Genomic DNA, 19,275 nt, shown 5'->3' on the forward strand with positions numbered 1-19,275 from the left:
TCTTTAATAGAATTTCAGATTTTACTGCGATCAGCCCTGGGCCTGGGGGCACCGCGCGGTCTCGCGGTCACGGCACAAACCGCTTGTGACAACACTGGGCTCACAGCGAGCGGAGCGATAACTCTCTCTCTCTCCCTCTCCCTCTCTCCCTCTCTCCCCCTCTCCCCCTCTCCCCCTCTCCCCCTCTCTCTCCCCCCCTCTCTCCCCCCTCTCTCCCCCCCCCCTCTCTCCCCCCCTCTCTCCCCCCTCTCTCCCCCTCTCCCTCCCCCTCCCTCTCTCCCTCCCTCCCTCCCTCTCTCTCCCTCTCTCCCTCTCTCCCTCTCTCCCTCCCTCTCTCTCCCTCTCTCTCCCTCTCTCTCCCTCTCTCTCCCTCCCTCTCTCTCCCTCTCCCTCTCTCCCTCTCTCCCTCCCTCCCTCTCCCTCCCTCTCCCTCCCTCTCCCTCTCCCTCCCTCTCCCTCCCTCTCCCTCTCCCTCTCCCTCCCTCTCCCTCTCCCTCTCCCTCCCTCTCCCTCTCCCTCTCCCTCCCTCTCCCTCTCCCTCCCTCTCCCTCTCCCTCTCCCTCCCTCTCCCTCTCCCTCTCCCTCCCTCTCCCTCTCCCTCCCTCTCCCTCTCCCTCCCCCTCCCTCCCTCTCTCTCTCCCGGACATGCAACTAGAGAAAAAAAACGACTGGAAGTGTGGAATACGAAGTTACTGAAGGCCATTACTGAAGTCAGGAAAACTCAGAGGACATCCCTCTCCACATGGAAAAACTCAAAGGTTCGTATGTTGTGGAAAAACAATACGGAGTTGCTAGTAGCCAACATAATGCGCGGTCCACAGCTCTCGTGAATGTAGCATCCACTTGAGAGGGTGGGCGTACTCCGTGTACGGGAGACATTTTAATTTTATTCGTAACATTATATTGTTTATTGTACTGCGCAGAAATTGTTCCCGGAGCCTTTTTGTGTCAAACAATGGTGGCACTCTTATGCAGCTCTTATGTAAGCCACTGTTACATGCTACATGTTGGCATTCTCAGAGACACTGTCGACGCGGACCGGTTCCCCCCCCCTCTACCTGCGGCAGTTCAGAAAGCAGCGGGAAGCCACGAGCACGCTAACATGCTAACGGACGCGCCACTTATTTTGCCCCCGTTGTGATGTCGCGGTCCATCAAACCGCAACCCATACACTAAACTCCAGCATTCGGGAGAGTTCACACAGAGGTCATGTGACACAGAAGTCTTTGTGTCCTCCGAGCATACGGATTGACTGCGTTCGGCCCAATGTGCAGTTCCTGATTTTTCGCACCATTTCTTCGCTTCTGCGGTTATAGTAGTAAAGATTGATTTCCCTTCCCTCCCTTTTTTTAAGTCAGTTGGGCAGAACGTGACAGAGGTGAGAGCTAAAATGGTCCAAGAGCTGAAATAGTACCAGCACACCCCCCCCCACTCCCCACCCCCCCCAGAGCTTGGGCATCCCAAAAAAAAATAAAGTGTTGATGAGACTCAGCGGGTGATGAGAAACACTTAATTCTGAGAGCTTTCTGCCATTCTGCGCTAAAGTATGGCACGCTAAGAGCCCAAATTATTCTGCCCATGTTAAAGAGATCCGCTCCACCAGAACGCCTGACGTTTTAGTTTCGTTGAGTTTAGTTTATTTGATGATTCGCTTTCAAAATGGGCAAATACGCGACTGCATCACCGATGTACCTGCACAATTAGAATAACATCAAGGACGGCACAAAAAAAAAAGTAGAGACTTTTTTTCTCCATTGTCGTCCTTGTTTGCGAGAGGTCATGGAGAAGTGTGTGTGCAGGGCTTGTGTAGCAAGGCATCTGCTCAGGAACACGAGCGAGTTTACATTACAGAGAGAATCACCCAGTAGTACCGCCTTAACTGCAGCACAATCAATCCTTCTGTGTACAGCCCGGGGTATCCGCAGAAGGAAGGAGGAGGTCTTAGCCCTTACTCTGCTCAAGGCCGCCCTTAATGCACGCAATTTCTCTTTCTTCTGCTTTACCAAAACATCCTCAGGGTTTCTGACGGTCCTTAATCCTTATGCTGGCATGCTGGACAAATTGCATAATGCATGAACCGAAAAATAAATAAATGAACGCCGGCATACTTTCACCGGCGCAGATCACCTGAACGCGTTCAGCGTGCCAAAGACCAGGAGTTCCTGGAGATGTCCGTGAGCTTGCTATAGTCACCATCCTTTCTGCAAACCAATTTAGTTCTTCGACAGCAGCAGCGTTTAAAGCCGTCCTGGATTGCCACTATAATGCTCAAGATCCGGTTTAAAAAAATACTAAACCCCTGAGAGCTGTTTGGTTGACCCACGGACACACAGTGATGGATTTAAACTTCTCATTCTGTCCCACAGTTCTGCAAATACCTACGCTGCCCGAACGAACACACCGTACTGCTCGTAATAACCCTCCGAGAGAAATCTTCTGAGCTTGCCACTGAACTACTGACCGGTCCCTGCGGTTCTGGCTCTTACGTTGTGGTTGGCCTAAAGTTTCCAGAAAATGAGAGGCCGCAGGACACCCGGCGTTATTATGAAAGGTTCCACAAAATGAGAATAAGCCACAGCCACAGCGTGTTTCTGTACGTCCATCAAAGAGCAATTCAAAATGTACTCACAGATCTCCAAGGACACACAGAGACAAAAAGTAAGTTTAGCGTCGGCATTACTTTTAGATGATTTGTCCACGATCAAAGCAAAAATGGTTTGAATGCCTAGTTTTCCTTATGATGAAGGACAACTGGGTAAAATAACGCTGGCGAGGTAGACAATCTGCTTGATGATGGCCAGAGGGATGATCTTTGTTTCTCTGTTGTTGTTCTGTCGAGTAACACACAGTCACCATTGGGAACTATGTTAGGGCACGGATACTATCATTATTTTACCCGATTTGTCAGCAGAACATCCCAGAGGACAGGGAACATACTAATGAGGCGCTCTGCTTTATTTTCCACTGTCGCAACTGCTTTAGACTGCCCCAAGATATACTGTAGTGTCTCGTGTTTCCCAGGTAGTTCTCTGGGGAAATTATTACAATTGAAATCTCAGTTTAGACTCAGTAGGGTTTAAACAAGAGTCCTCAGCAGTTTCCTTTAAATAAGGCTCGAGATCAACAGTGTAAATATCAGTCTTTTCTCTATCCAAGAGGAAAACAAGTTCAGAAATAACGCAGAGATACTACTGAAGGAACTCTATGAAACGATGACTCGATATGTCTCAATCTCAGTCGTTTCAAAGCCATCCCACTTTCGTCGTTTCTTTGTGTATTGTTCCCACGTGGATTTTTAGGAGCATCAATCTTGACACGGATGAGCCATCTATGACCCATGAATCTGACAACACAAGAAATAATCAAGAAATAACAATACAACATCGAGAAACTGATTTTCCCTTCGGGTGAACACTTTACACAGACTTTGAGATGATCAACAATTCTGATGAGCAAATAAACAACAAAAAAAAAAAACACTCATACGAAGCCCTTTCAAGTCCAATCACTGTACCTCCTCGGAGTACAGAAGCATATATGCCTATCCATTTCACCCAGATCATCATTCATTAGTTTTATTATCTTCACTGGTTTTAGGTCAACCTGACCTTTATGATAGCCACACACAGAATAAACTAATTAACAACAGGATGCTTGCTGATTTTCATCACTGAAATGGCCGTGTGGGTGTTAACCTACTTACAGGTTCACCTTTCAAGCCATTTGCCTGTTGCCACTCACAAATACCAATCTGCGTGCGTCTGTCCGAGTTATTCGTATTCAAAGAACAATACAGCCAGCCCCTGACAAATACATCCATTAGGAAAAACATTTGAGTGAAATAAAAGATTTGCATTTCTTTCATGTCATTATTAATTGTTTCGTTGTGTTAGGCAGTGATGAGTAGATTTGTGCTGCCTGTGTGAAATCATACTTTCTTCCTACAGCTCAGGGCCGACCAATCTGCTTGGCAATTTTGGTTTCAGTTTCACAGAAATTTCAATAATGCTTTTATGAAAAAATTGGTTTGATTTTTGCCAATCACATTTTTATTTTCTGTAATATGTTGCACAGTTATGAGTGCTACGTGTTAATATAAAAATGAACCTAGTTCCAACTAGTATCCAAAGGAACTATTCACCTGAAAATCTGAAGCACATCATGAGATTTCAGAACGACTGGGAAGTTTTCAGGGCTGATAGTATACATTGTTTGGTTGTGTGTAGGGGTAAATGACGTTACACCCAACGGTTACGTTATTAATAAATAACACTCGTGAGACGTTTATTATCATTTGGTAAAATAAAAAAATCTTTCACCACAAATAATTTTACACAAACCAGCAGTATCCCGCATTTGTATAGTTGCGTGGAATGCTGGCCATCTGCAGGGTGCATGTGGCACACTGTATAAAGTCCACGGGGAATGATAAAAGCTCCACGTGTGCACAACTGCAAATTATGCACATGGGTTAAAGAGAAGAGCAAAGATAATTTGGAGGTCGTGACTTACCATATCATAAACGTTAAGGATGACGGGTTCATTGGCCATGGTTTTAGTCCTGAGATCGAAAGGCCAGCGTCCAGTCCCTTTCCAATTGACGTTATTGCTCTCGGAATAGCAGCACCTGTCGTCCCCGTTCCCCGGGAGCGCAAGCGGAGGGGTATTCTGTCTGAAGTCCGTAATAAATAAACATAGAAGACTGATACTCAGCTCTGCTTTTCCAGATTTACTCCGCCGATTTCATACAGCAACTCAAGGAGGGGGGGGGATGGTGGGAGTTCTTCCACCTTCCCCTCAGCGTAGAATGAATGTGGGTTCAATTATGAGAAAAAAATATAGTGATAATGCAACTTAATCCGCCGTTTTGTCATTCTCCCGGAACACGAAACAAATAAGTCGACGGTCTTGGTCATTCAGCGTGAAAGGCTTTGAAAGATTGAAAACAACCAGAATTCCAGAGGTAGATCAGTCACGGGGAGGCAGTCGGACATCGAATTCAGTAGCTAGCCATCCAGCTAGCTGCCTAGATGGTCTAAATAATTGGTTTCCTAGCAGACAACAGGCACATGTTGGCCTCCATATATTAGTAGTATACGCTAGCAAGTTGATGTTGAATAAGAAATTAAGTACAAAACACCGCCGTTGTAATTTAAGTTAGTTATGTTGTTTTGCTAGTTTAGGATGCCGGCTAACAAACACGTCGCAATTTGTTTCATGAAACAGAGGGTCGAATTCACCTGTTCCCGTTACAGCGCATCCCATATCGGACAGCGTTAGCGTGTTGGTAGTTTAGCCAAATAGCTACTCTGCCGTTAACTTAGTGGCTAACCAGTGGATCATACAAAAACAATAATGTTCAGTTGTGTTAGGTAGTTAAATAACAAGATGGCTAAACGTTGTGAATGCAAAAACTATTGTTTTGCAGAGCGCAAATAAAACAGCCTAATTTGCTAGCTAGCGTGAGCTAACAACGGTGATGAGATTCGTATCAGGAAAATCATTGAAATGTCAATCGCAGGGATACTCCACGACCCGAGGACACGCGGAATCACTCGTACAACCGTCGCCAACGGTTGAAGGCAGGCACTTAGCTCAGGCAAGCAAGCTCGTTACTACTAGCTAGCATGCCAGCGAGTTAGCTAGCACTATATGTTACATGTGGAGAAAATAAACACATGATACTATCTGGATAATATATCAGGATCTAATTGATTAGCTACATCCAGAAAGGTAACCTTAGCTGCCCAACTAACGGCACCCTCTTCAGTTAACTGATTCAACGGCGGATGTCCTCTGGTAAACGTCACAGAAAATACAGCTAAATAACTCGAGTAGATATCTGACAAGCTAACTAACGTTAGCTAGCAAAAGGTCGGTTTGACGATGGTTGATGCTGGTGCAGTCGCCTCTTCCCGCATCAGTCTGTGTGTAATCCTCATCTGAAGACGGAGGGAAGGACGGCAGGTCAGTTCGGTTTCTCTTGTTTCCTCGCAGCAGCCCCGGCAGAAGCGCCGAGTCGGGCTTCCTCGGACTCGCGTCTGATTGCCTCCAAAACTCTTATCACGGAACGGCGGATGACATCACCCAAACCAATGGCGCTCTCCTGCAGCTCTGTCCACCAGCTCTGAATGAGAGTGAGTGCGGAGAGATTTGATTACATCATCAGGCAGCCTGCTAGCATCCCCCTCGGGTGTGGGGGTAGCTGGAAGTAGCGTGGCGAAGCCTTTATCATCACCGGTTAAAGCTGTATACATTCGTTGCCTAATTATGAACAAACGTACTATAATTATAATAACAATAAAAGTATATAATAAATAACACTATAATTATTATTGCTCATATTAAAATATAATTAGCGTTTTGATTATTATTATTATTATTATTATTATTATTATTAGTGTTATTAGTGTTATTATATAATTAATTTATTATTATTATTATTATTTAATTTATTATTATTATTATTATTATTATTATTATATTATACAATAATGCAATTATTGCAATAGAAGTAACAATGCATATTGTGCAGAATTCCTGAATGGTAGACCCTGGAATATGTTTGTAGCAGTGCACCTAACTTACAAATAATTCAGAGCCCAAAAGCATGGTTTAGGGTCACCATATAGCTTCAAGATCTTTCTGAACCATTTTGTGACAAAAGAGTCATTGTATATTGGAGTTGTACCCCAATGTACGTTAAAAGGGGATCCAGTGACCATACCATCCAAGCCATTGCCCATACATTGGTCACTGTGGATACAGGTTCCCCATAAGCAGACTCTGTTCCATGAATAGAGCTGTGAAGATGATGTGTGTGTGCGTGTTTGTGTGTGATGGTGTGTGTGTGTGTGTGTGTGTGCATGCGTGTGTAGAGTTATAATGTCTGCTTCATTGTGTCCCAGCTAACTGCTATAATGGGAACTGATTGCTTTGGCCAGTGTGAGCTGCAGAAATTGGTGTTAGCCGTTAGCAACCCAAATATAAAGTAGACAAACAAATACTCTAAATCAGACGTTAATGGCCAGTGATTTTTGCTTTAGGATATAGCGGTGATCCACTCAACAAGCTAATTCCTGTTAAGTGAGCACATCACTTTAAAAACATTGGTTTATTTGAGGTAATTCTGTTTTATTATGGTTCATTTAGTGGTACAGAGCTTCTAGTTCATAACATTGTTTATCTCTAAAAACTTAATACCCCCCCAGAGTACCACTGAGAGCTTTCATTGGGACTCTAAATTTGCCGAGAGGACTTCCCCATATTCCTCTCTGGTAGCCCAGCGTGTGAAGCAGCTTCTGCTTCAATACTTGGAGCCTGTAGTCATGAGTATCGCCCCCCACTGACATCCACAGACGAAAAACACCATTTATGTCCCGATTGCTTGACGATCATTTCCTTCCACCTCCTGTCATGTGATTTTTTTTTTTCATTTTTTTTTTTTTTAGAAATGACTAATGTTGTAGAAAATTAATTAAATTAACTGGAGAGAGAGAGAGAGAGAGAGAGAGAGAGAGAGAGAGAGAGAGAGAGAGAGAGAGAGAGAGAGAGAGAGAGAGAGAGAGAGAGAGAGAGAGAGAGAGAGAGAGAGAGAGAGAGAGATGAGAGACGAGAGAGAGAGAGAGAGAGAGGAGAGAGAGAGAGAGAGATAAACATGATGGTAGCTTTATAGCAGTCATATAACCGTTAGTACAACATAAAATACAGCAGGACAATCGCAGCACATTTTATTGTGTTGAAAATTTAATGACATAATGACAAAGTGTAAATATGTTTTTAGAAACTGCCCAAATCCAGGTGTGCAAAGCTTGTAGAGACTGAGCCAAGAATACAAAGTACTGAATTAAAGGGTCTGAATACAGTTTTTTGATTTGTAATAAATTTGTAAAACTCACTCACTTCACTTTGTCATTATGGGGTATTGAGTGCAGATTGATGCACAAAAATGGCAATTTTATCAATTTAAATATAAATTTACAACACAATAAAGTTTGCAAAAAAGGGAATGGGTCTTAATACTTTCTGAAGCCACTGTATCTCCTCAATAAAATTGCAAAACCTTCCTCAAGAACAGAAAGTATCCTCTACCATCCATCCATCCATCAAATAAAAAATGTAAATTACATTTTGATGACAACTCAATTTGTCAGTCACTCTGAAAGCTTTCAGTAAATTAAGGGTTCCATCTTTTTTTTTTTCCATGTGACCTTCAAACGGCATCCCTCTGTACTGACGGACTGCATCATTGACTGGGCGTATTGATTTTTATAAGACACCGGGGCACGCACGTCTGCTTACTGAACAGATTGCCTCCAGAGGACAGGAGGGGGAAAACGGGCCATGGGTGTCCCGCTTGGCCTCACCACATCCACCCAGTGGCCTACGCCGAGCTCACAAATCTATTAAAGGCAACTTAGCTTGATGTATTTCACGGGTGTCAACTTTCACTAGGCCAGCCAAAATTCAAGGTTTAGGGTCATCGCTCAAGCAGAGAGTCACCCGTGGGCCTCAACTCAAGATAACACTAACACAGTTGCGTAACTCGCCATTTCCCTGGGTGAGAAGCTGTTGCTCCAGCGTAGTGCCACAGAGAGGACTTTCCCGGGACTTTCATAACATAGGAGTGTTGAAAAGAGACAAGTACCAGTAAAGATGATTCCGAAAAGACATTTCTAAAGTCTATTGTGTGAATACACTGGGCCTTTTGTCTTTTTCCTCAGCTGCAATTATTTTTTTTCATCCAAGACCAAATGAGTGTCAACCGGTGGCCAAAGCAGGCTTCATATTGTGCATTCATGAGGTATCATCGCGGAAGGAATATAAAATCATACATGAATTAATGTATCTAGCTGCGTTTAGTTTTGTTCAGTCTTTGTACACCGCATGCAGTTAGGAATGCCTGATGTTCTGACAGGATCAAGGCTAACCAGGCCTGGTTGTTGCCCGTGTATTTTTTTCTGTGATAAGCTGAGCTGCGTCGAGAGACCTTCAGTTGGACTGTGCGCGGCATACTTAAGAGCTGTCACACCAGTCGTCTGGAGTCACCTGAATGGTCCAATTAGTGAGCGCTGCCATCCCTGCAGAGTTGGCACGAGGGGGCAGTGCCACTTCAGCGCCAGCAGGGAAAGAAGCATCAAAGCCTTAGAGACTGAAGGTAGAGCTGAGGGAAATGCTAATAACAGGGTCGGATCCGAGTGCTTTTTTCCATCCATAGGAGATATAATCTAAAATGGAAACTTTATCACGCAGCTTATTTTTGTTTTGGGCATTGTGTGCCAGGATTCTGGACATGTTCTGGAAGGGCAATGGGGAGAATTGTGTGCCAGTCGTCAAAGAGGTAGGTTCATTCATGCCACCATTGTTAAAACATCATATATTTCCATTTTCATTAGAAAAATTAAACCTTTGAATGCAATTCACTTATGAATATCTGCAGAAGTACACATGATATAATTAAATATCAAGTGTTTATAGACAAGTTAATACAATTTAAAGCATTTTTAAGCATGAAAAAACTGGTTTAAGCAGGTGGTGTTAATGTGGCTGTCGTGTTTGATCAGTGTATATATTACTCAACGTTACTCTCCTTATGTTTATTTGATACAAAGCTGAGTTCATGTCATATGATGTCATTATGACATCAGAATCATGTCACTGAAGTGCTGCACCTGCAGCCTGTGGAAGTCTAGGATAAAAATGAGTAAAAGTGTTGGAAATGTGGAATCTTTCTGATCAAGCATTAGTTTTCAAACTGATGGGGCTACACTGGTATGTCGGTGTAGACGGGGATCACAATTTTTCTGCTGAATAGCATCTCATAAAGCAAAAACACAAGGAACACTTGATGTTTCCAACATTGAGAGGTTTATTGTCGATTGCTTTTAGTTTGTAACAATAACTTTTAAGTTTAAGGCAAGAATTTACACTCATTTCTCATACCCACGTGTAGGACGAAGACAGACACAGAACTGTGTGGACACAACACAGTTACATAGATTTGGCTTCTTTTTGTGTGTTGATTTCATGTAATTTGATGGAAGACTCAAATAGTTTTAAATTGCTTAAAGAAGTCAGACATTCTTACCATCCCTGGCTTTCGCTTGCCCGCAGTGTAAGGTTTCCATCTACTAAACAGAAGAATAAACTAACCTACTCCTCCTTCAGTCTTTTCCCATAACTGGAAACTGTGCAATAATCTCAGTATAGCAGAGAATGCAAATCACCCTCTTCCTTTTGCCACAAGCCTCATTTTAAGACAGGTTCCAGTCAGGTTTCTCCACTTCCTACGCATCCTCAGATACATCATCACTGGCCTTTACGTCAACCAATCAGCTACTGCACTCTGATCGTGCAATGCTTTTGATGAGTTAATTAAGGAATTCATTTTGATTTAATTTTGAGGAAGTCACATACGGATCAGCCACAACATTAAAACCACTAACGGGTGAAGTGAGTAACATTGGTCTTGTTACAATGGCACTTGTCAAGGGGTGGGATATATTAGGTAGCAAGGGAGCAGTCCGATGTGTTGGGAAGCTGGAAAAATGGGGACATACACAATGTCATGCACGTGACTTTAACGTTGTGGCTCATCAGTGCATACTGTACTTAAACAAGAGTATATGAGTGCGAAACCACTGCCACATGGATCACACTTTCCAATTTAAGGCTCTTGTTTTATTGAGTACAATAGAGCCACAGTGCATATTATCGTGGATAATGTCTTCTTGTCCCTTTCTTTATGGCCCAGCACAGACAACACACATTAAAGAGAAGGATTACAATGCTACACATGAATGAAAGTTGTTTAGGTGGAAAATATAGTTTAAAAAAAAAAAACTTCACACATGCAGTTTTATCATTTCAATTGTTAGTGACAACTCGCCATTCCCTTTCACAACACATCTGATTAATGTCCTTACCCACACATGCATGCATGTACACACACACACATACACACACACACACACACACACACACACACACATACACACACAGACACACCATTTTCGTTTGCATGGGCAATCTACAAACATGAGCCTGCATCCTCTGCCTATCTCTTCTTCAAGATTACCATTTTATAGTTCATTGCACATTTTAATTGAACTGAAACTCCCACTAGAAATTCACAGTGAAGCTCAATAAACCAACAAGCTTTAATAATGGTAGTTATTACAGTGCCGTGATTAAATACAGTTAATCTCTGATATGTCCAAAACGTCATTACATCAACCCCAGTGTAATTCCTTAGATTCTTTGGCCAATCAGGCACATGGGAGGGACACCAGTAACCAGGTATCAGATTGTGTGAACTTATCTACAATTGCCTAAATTGAGAATAGTGATTTGTACATAAGGCATAGAATTTCAACCTGAATCTGACCAATTGGTCACATTGCATACACACTGATTATTATCGAGTGCTTAAAAACTCTACGATCTGATAGCAATACTATGCTTAATGACAACAGACAAAACTATACAGGAGGACATATTCCTACACACATGCAGAGGGAGACAAACCTTCCAACCTTAGGCCAATGCAGATTTTCTGTACAAACTGTGGATGGTTAAAGGCCTTTCCTTTTCTCCCCCAGAGTACAAATATGTTGTGCATCTCTGCAAGCCAATCAGCAGGTGATTAAGACAAGGACTCAAAGCTTGACAGTGATGTATTTTTTTAGAACTTTTTTCATTTGCCTGAAAAAACACCAGCATTTTCTTAATAGTTTTCCTTAAGTATAAATTGTGATGCCAGCACAAAAAAAACCCACTGCTTTTGAGAGACCAGGCCAATGGAAACCTTTAAGCCAAATCTCTGTGTTCATGTTAAAACCCCTTTATCTTTACCCAGGTGGCTAATGGGGGCGATATGGCTCAGGCAGTAAGAGCAGTCGTCTGGCAGTGGGAGGGTTGTTGGTTTGATCCCCTGCCCGGGCTGTGTCGAAGTGTCCCTGAGCAAGACACCTAACCCCTAAATGCTCCTGACGAGCTGGTCGGCACCTTGCATGGCAGCCAATCGCCGTTGGTGTGTGAGTGCGTGTATGAATGGGTGAATGAGAAGCATTAATTGTACAGCGCTTTGGATAAAGGCGCTATATAAATGTCAACCATTTACCATTTAATGGGCCCCTTCAAAAGAACCGTTCAGTGTGACCCTTACAGAAAAACAATCGAACAGGCAAAGCTTTTGAATGGCTGTACGTAATTTTACACCTATTCATGGGGATATATGATGCTAGAAACAGAGATGGAACACAACATTTAAAGAGCTTCTGTGCAGAACCTCCAGAAAACCTGCAAGGCTCAGCACAGAACAGAGAACTGGATTTCAGTTCCAGAACACACTCCAACTGACACAGAAAACTTTGACTTCGGCCTGACATTCTGAGCCCCTTTTCCTGTTGACCCTGCTCCAAATATTCCCCTGAGACACACAACCGACCAGCTTGTATAAAGACCTTTCATGGAAAGAGGGGGAAAGTGTTGTCTGTCTTTTCTAACCTTTCCTCTACCATTTGCAAGGTAAAATAAACACTTAAAATGTGGGTGAAGCAGCTATGAATATCACAACATAATCAATTATATAATAATAATATGAACAACAGTGAAGTAAGGAGAAATGGCTTGGTTTGTTTCAACTCTCCTTTTTTTTTTTTTTTTTGGCCCTAAGCAAAATTATCATTCAGCCTTTTCTTTTTGTCCGTAAAAAAAACAAAGAAAGGAACAAAGTGGGAGAATATTTAGAAGCGCCTCCGAAGGTGGTATTGGTAGCGTACGAAGACGAAGGCAACGGCCACGGCCACCGCGGCTAAACCCCACATTCCGATGGTGTAGGAGGATGGCTCGGCGTCAGGCCGGGGTCTCGAGGGGCCGTTAATCGGCATCTGTGTGTGAGAGAGAGAGAGAGAGAGAGACGGGGAGGGACACGCTCAAGAGACGATGCCTTCTACCTCACTCCCAAATTCACCCACACCGTGCTTCCAACAGGGTGACCTGAGGGGTGCCATATCTCACACACAGTAAGGCTCGTAAAACTGAAATCATCGGCTATGTTTTTAATGCCTACCAGTATATTTGAATCCAAAATCGGCGACGTAGTCCATCACAAGTAAATTTTTCCTATTTTAAAATGTATAAGGGTGCGGGCTGGTGGATGGCTCATGGTGAAAGGCAGTGCCTGGATGAATCCACACAGCCTGGCGAAGTGTAAACTTGTAATGGGAGTGCAGGACATTCCTCGCTGCGACTGCTGGATCGCTACATTTTTACTGTAGATTTTTCAAATAGGGACCAATTAATTTTTCTAATTCCAGAATCCCAATGTGGGGAAACTCTAATAAGGAAATGTATGAAATTCTGCCAAATAAACCTCAGAAGCCTTTCTGACCCCACATACTGGAGCTCCTCATTGATTATTGCACGGCAGTAATGACACCTGCTCAGCTGGCTTTAGAGTAATGCCTTTTCAAAATTCTCAGTCAACGTTCTAGAACTCCGCTGCTTTCAGTTGCCAGTAGTGATTGTTACGACAGCATCAGAACGTTCAGCCAAGAACATTCTCATCGCATGTGTATGTGTGATCGCATTGCCTTAAAGGGTTTAAGACTTAAAATGTCAGACCGGTTTGGTTGCCCACTGCTGCCAGGCCCCCTAATGACTGCAGGTATATTACCCACCTTCAGCACAAGGAGCTGCACGTCCTCCCCGGCCGTTCGGAACAGGTCCACCGCGGCTCCGTGCGACAGGCCCTCCAGCTTGTGCCCGTTAATCTGTACAACACAACAGGCGTGCAGAAGAAGAAGAAGAAAAACTGACAAATCTGCTGAGATACGACAGGAGAGTTCTGAGACCCTGTGGACCGCGTGTCAAGGAAACCTGTAGTTATATATCTACGGGAGAAGAGCCATTCTTTTTCCAGTATGAATTAATATGGAATCCTTCCATATAAGGTCCCCAGGTCTGAGATTGATATGAAGAAATATAACTAGTCTTTGAATGCTTCTGCTCCAAGAAGGAAAAACTGATCATACAACCCAGGTCTTATATTCTCCCTGCAGCATCTTGGATTAGAACTCCTCATCAGTTAATGCAATCAAAGTTAATTTCCCTTTAAATCCATTACCTATTAAATGAGCCCCATAAATGAGCCCCAGTAACTGGTGGGGGACATGGCCTTTGCTTGCTAGTCACGTACACGGCAAAATAGCCTCCCAACTCAGCTTAGACATTTAAGGGGCCATTGCCAATTTTGAATCTAATATTAACAGCTGTGCTTTTTAGGGAACGTGCACCAGCAGTCTCCTGATCAGCATTGGACTACCTCTGATGGCGTTGCATGTAGACCCATTAGTCACAAGATTTAAACAACAAAATCCAATATAAAGGTAACATTTCGACATAAAACAATTCAGTAAATTAACAATGAAGTACTTCACCAAACAGCTTATTTTCAACCGGGCATAAATTACCCTTATACTGCTCTGCATCCATTTAGTCATTACAATGTAATTCTCTAATGTTGCGAGTGGTGATTAGCTGGTTTATACAACACTGACTATGGTCGTTGTTTAATTTAAAATAAATTTAATTTATGAAGTATAAACCGAATTATAAATGAAGTATAAATTCTCTCCAATATACGCCGTATCCGTCATCTCCTGACGGAGAAAAGACACCCAGCTCCTAGTCCAGGCGCTTGTCATTTCCCGCCTGGATTACTGCAACTCCCTCCTAGCCAGTCTCCCAGCTTGTGCCATCAAGCCCCTCCAGCTGGTCCAGCCCGCCTGATCACCAGTCAGCCCAGGTCGGCTCATGTCACCCCACTCCCCATTGGCCTTCACTGGCTTCCTATTCCTGCACGCATCCACTTCAAGGCCCTAGTGTTGGCATTTCAAGCTGCTAAGGGGACTGTACATACAATCCTTAATCACTCCCTACTCCCCAGCAAGACCACTCCGGTCTGCAAGCTCTGGTCACCTTGTGGTTCCCTCACTACGAGCACCTGCCGGTTGAGCTGCACGTTCACGCCCGTTTTTCCGTTCTGGTTCCTCAGTGGTGGAATGACTTGCCTACCACAGTCAGGACAGCAGAATCCCTCCCCCTATTTCCACGCAGACTAAAAACAAACCTTGTCAAACTATACCTTAGTCCTCCCTCCTGATTCCCCCTCATTGCAAATTGCACTTACGATGACTGTATTTCTGTTTAGAACAGCCCTTCATGTGTATTTCATTAGTTAAGGGTTTGATACTTTAACTTGTGTAAGAGCCTATGAACTTGCAAGTCGCTTTGGATTAAAAAGCGTCTGCTGAATGACTTAAATGTAAATGTAAAATGAATGTAATGTAATGAAAAGCTCATCCCCCAAACATCTCGCGAATGAGGACGGGGACACGCCCTTACCTCCAGGATCTTGTCGCCCTCTTGCAGTCTCCCGTCCAGTGCGGCCGCTCCGTTCTCCTTGATCTTAGCGACGTAGATCCCGCTGTCATTCAGAATGTGCTGCTGGTCCACACCTCCCACAATGTTGAACCCTAGGCCTTGAACACAAGACACAGAGCTGTAACTGCGCAACAAATTATTTCACTGTGTGTATCTCAATTATTGTTGGCCGGACTGCATAGGTCTTGGAAGTATTTCGCACAGAAATAATAAATGGGAAACAACTCAATTTAGGCAGTTGCCCCCTGCATATACACCATTAAGCATAACCCAAGAGACTCAAAGTTGACTTTCACTTGTTGAAGTGAAACACCTGGTAATACTGTCCATTTGTGTTCTTTTCATAATTTGCAATTTTGGTGTTCATCTTCCCCCTAGAAGCTATCAGAAGAGTTGAGTCTTTATTACCCCAAATGCATTTGCTTATTCACTTTACACAATATTTAACTAGATGTAGAAATGCTGACCTTTGCTCTCCATGAAATGTTTCCAAGAATAGCACCAAACCTGGCCGTTCAGGTTCATACCATCAGTGAGGCATTCACTGCACTTCTGAAAGGTCTATTGACCCTCAAGCCAAGCATCTGCTGATAGCAAGCCTTATGTGGCAAAATCATTGCCATTCAAGGCACTCTTCTCACTTCTTGTACTACCCACATATAGTCCCTGGCAGACCTGGTCCTGGGGCAAGAAATGTATTGTGGAACAAGCAGGTTTGCTTGGGTATCAGAATTCGTTGAAACGACCAGAGCCCTGTGACTCAATGATGATGCATCTGTTCACATTTCGTACTGTTGTCATATCTATTACGTGCATACCAGCTACAGTCCCCTGCAAACGTATTGGAACAGACAGGCCAATTCCTTTGTTTTTGCAATACACTGAATACATTTGGGGTTGAGATTAAAAGATGAACACGAGACAAGAGTTCAGAAGGGGAAAATCGATCAGAGCCGTTGCACACAAATGTTGGGGATAGCTCGTACAACTGGGAATGAAAAAGAAAAACTGCTGGCATACTGAGCAACAGACATTGAACAGGTCGAACAAGAAAAAAAACAGCAGTTGATGACAGAAATATTGTGAGAGCTATGATGAAAAACCCCAGAACATCAGTCAGTGACATCACAAACAATCTCCACAGGGCAGGGGTGAAGGTATCTCAATCAACTGTCCGAAGAAGACTTAAGAGAGCAGCAATATAGAGGCTATACCACAAGATGCAGACCACTGATCGGTAGTAAGAATCGGAAGGCAAGGTTACAATTTGCAAAGAAATTGGACTGATGAGACCAGTCCATAAAACAAAGTTTTATGGACTGATGAGACCAAGGTGAACCTCTACTAAAGTGATGGAAAGGCCAAAGTTTGGAGAAAGAAGGGATCTGCTCATGATCCAAAGCATAAAGCTCATCTGTGTAGCACGGTGGAGGAAGTGTCATGGCTTGGGCTTGCATGGCTGCTTCTGGAGTGGGCTCACTAATCTTCATTGATGATATAACTCATGATGGTAGCAGCAGGATGAATCTACAAAAGCATTCTGTCTGCCAACTTCCTGCTGCAAGAAGTTCCTCCCAAACTAATTGGGAGGAACTTCATGCAGCAAGACAATGACCCAAAACCAACTGCCAACACAACAAAAAAAGGTGGAAGGTTTTAGACTGGCCAAGTCAATCACCAGACCTGAACATGCATTTCACCTACTGAAGAGGAGATTGAAGGGGAACCCCTCCAACCCCAAATGTATTAAGTGTATTGCAAAAACAAAGGAATTGGCCTTGCTGTTCCAATACTTTTGGAGGGGACTGTATGTCTATTACAACTGATATAGGAGCAATCGCGGATTTGTGGCGATTGTCCTTATACCAGCTACTGTAAAGCCAGCAGGCCGTCATAAACTTATGGAAATGTGTAAAATATCAGGCATGGTACATATCTGGGCCACTGATAACGAATACTAAAACCGAAACTTAAGAAACTAAAGAAACTGAAATGAAAACGCATAAGTGAACTGTGAATTTTGCTGCAAAAGTAAAGTCAACAATCTCAAGAAATCCAGACTAACTAGCGACGCCAGATTTTCTCGCCAGATTGCTAGCGATAAAACCAGCTGCCAAATCAGAGAGCAACATTTCAGCAGCATCATGACTACTCCAACTATTCGGAATCATTATATCAGGTAGCGCCGAGTTCAAAGGTTGGGACAACGTATTTCGTAAGGACCAATCATGCAGTTCAATGGGACCAATCGACAGTAGTCCCAAGCAAGACAGTTAGGTCCATCTCTATGCCCACACTTAACCTGTCATTAGTAATCCAGAACGACAGAGCCCATGTTAAATTGTTCAGTTGTAGGCTACTTCGTAAGGCTAACACACTTTCACTTTCGCTGCGAGTCGACTGACAAATGGTTAGCTTGCACAGTTAGCTTGCAAACATGAAAAAACATTTAACTAACCATCACAATATCCATCATCTGGCCACCACTGCTATCAAACTCAGTAATAAGCACTAAAAGATATCCATCCAATTTAACTAACAGAGAATCTTGGTAGGGAAAATGACAAAAAGGCTACGATGACGACGTTATTAGGCTACGAGGACAACTTGACATTGCAAAATTTTGAATGGAGAGACATTTTCACTTGTCAGTTGCACTGGGTGTGAAAAAAATCTAGCGCTGGTTTGTTTTCTGGTTAGTCGGCTAAAAGTGAAGATTCATTTTAGAAATGAAGAAGGGATTAGCAAACTAGCGTGCAACATACAGCAATCGGCTCAGTACACAGCCAAATATGGCAAGTTAACACAAGCATATGTCTACCATCAACAAATGCGTTTCGTTGTGTCACTCCTGTTTGTCTACTGAAGTATTAATGGTGTCTTCCGCGCTAACCAGTTTTCCAGCTATTTAACTAACATCAATGCGGGAGGTCTGATCAGCAATTTCGCAGGCCCCGCGATGGCAAGTAGCTCATCGCTTGTTGTAAATGTTAAGTTCAACATGGGTGAGCTATCTAGCTCGTCATGTGGTAGTCCTGGACTAAAATAAATGTAATGCCGTCTTACCTGCTGGTCCTCTTTTCAATATGATCTCTGTTGCAGTGGACGCACAGTGCATAGTCCCGTTCATATTGAGCGATAAATTAACACTATATACGCAATTAAATAATGTTTTTAGAAAACTGCGCTGAAGGTGAATTACTTGAGCAGTGTTTCGTATCCTGCATGTCGCAGTTGCCCCTGGGAAATGTCGTTTTACTGCCCTCTAACGGGACAAAAGTTTTCCCCAGAATGCTCTTGACCCGCGCCTCGACGTGACACGTCACGTGTGGACAATCGTAGGGATTTTGTCGGGTTTAAGGTTAAATTTTAAATGCAGAACTGTGGGTTTAAATATTCATTCGAGTTTAATTGTTGCAACTGGTGTTTTTCGTTCTAGGCCAGTAACTACTATACGCTACTTTTTCCGTCGATGCGTCTAGTTTGGTCTCTTCTTCTTTTGTTGCGTGTCAATGTCTCACCTGCCAAAAAAAGCAACCCTACTGGCAGCAGAACAGATGAACTCTTGTTCCATAAGTGCATGCTGCAGCCTAACCGTGGAAACACAAAGCCACAGTCTCAGCTATTATAATGCATTGTGGCCTGCTGCAAACTTTAGTCTACGTCCGAGACTTGCATGTTATATTTGAGCATTTTAGGGTGATATGCGAGCCAATTGCGTTGACCTATCTCAGCTCAGATCTATGTCATGTGTTCTAGACAGACACAATTAATCAATGGAAGAGTAACACAAACACATTTTAGAAGTTGTTCGGTTTTCTTTATTAA

The 19,275-nt window shown here is 43.3% G+C and overlaps 2 protein-coding genes across 4 annotated transcripts in view; both read right to left on the minus strand.

The window, feature by feature from the left end:
* Window positions 1-6,096, minus strand: part of LOC133134354 (deubiquitinase DESI2) — a 23,252-nt gene extending 17,156 nt beyond the window's left edge. For both annotated transcript variants that reach the window (XM_061250598.1, XM_061250596.1), the window contains exon 1: window positions 4,513-6,096. In XM_061250598.1, the coding sequence (XP_061106582.1) occupies window positions 4,513-4,551 (39 nt within the window). In that variant the 5' untranslated portion in view covers window positions 4,552-6,096. The remainder of the gene's footprint in view (window positions 1-4,512) is intronic.
* A 3,748-nt stretch (window positions 6,097-9,844) lies between these two features.
* On the minus strand, window positions 9,845-19,146 carry synj2bp (synaptojanin 2 binding protein). Of its 2 annotated transcripts, none has more exons than XM_061242877.1 (4): window positions 18,969-19,146; window positions 15,409-15,545; window positions 13,683-13,775; window positions 9,845-12,890 (listed from the first exon to the last, which is right to left on the minus strand). In XM_061242877.1, exons 1-4 carry the CDS (start codon window positions 19,027-19,029, stop codon window positions 12,747-12,749), a joined length of 435 nt encoding a protein of 144 aa, XP_061098861.1. In that variant the 5' UTR covers window positions 19,030-19,146; the 3' UTR covers window positions 9,845-12,746. The 2 variants fall into 2 exon arrangements, with proteins under 2 accessions (XP_061098861.1, XP_061098853.1); XM_061242869.1 differs by lacking the exon at window positions 18,969-19,146 and adding an exon at window positions 18,514-18,962.
* Between the last annotated feature and the right edge of the window lie 129 nt (window positions 19,147-19,275).

This window comes from Conger conger, chromosome 1 (assembly GCF_963514075.1).
Source record: "Conger conger chromosome 1, fConCon1.1, whole genome shotgun sequence".
NCBI classification, from domain to species: Eukaryota; Metazoa; Chordata; class Actinopteri; order Anguilliformes; family Congridae; genus Conger; species Conger conger.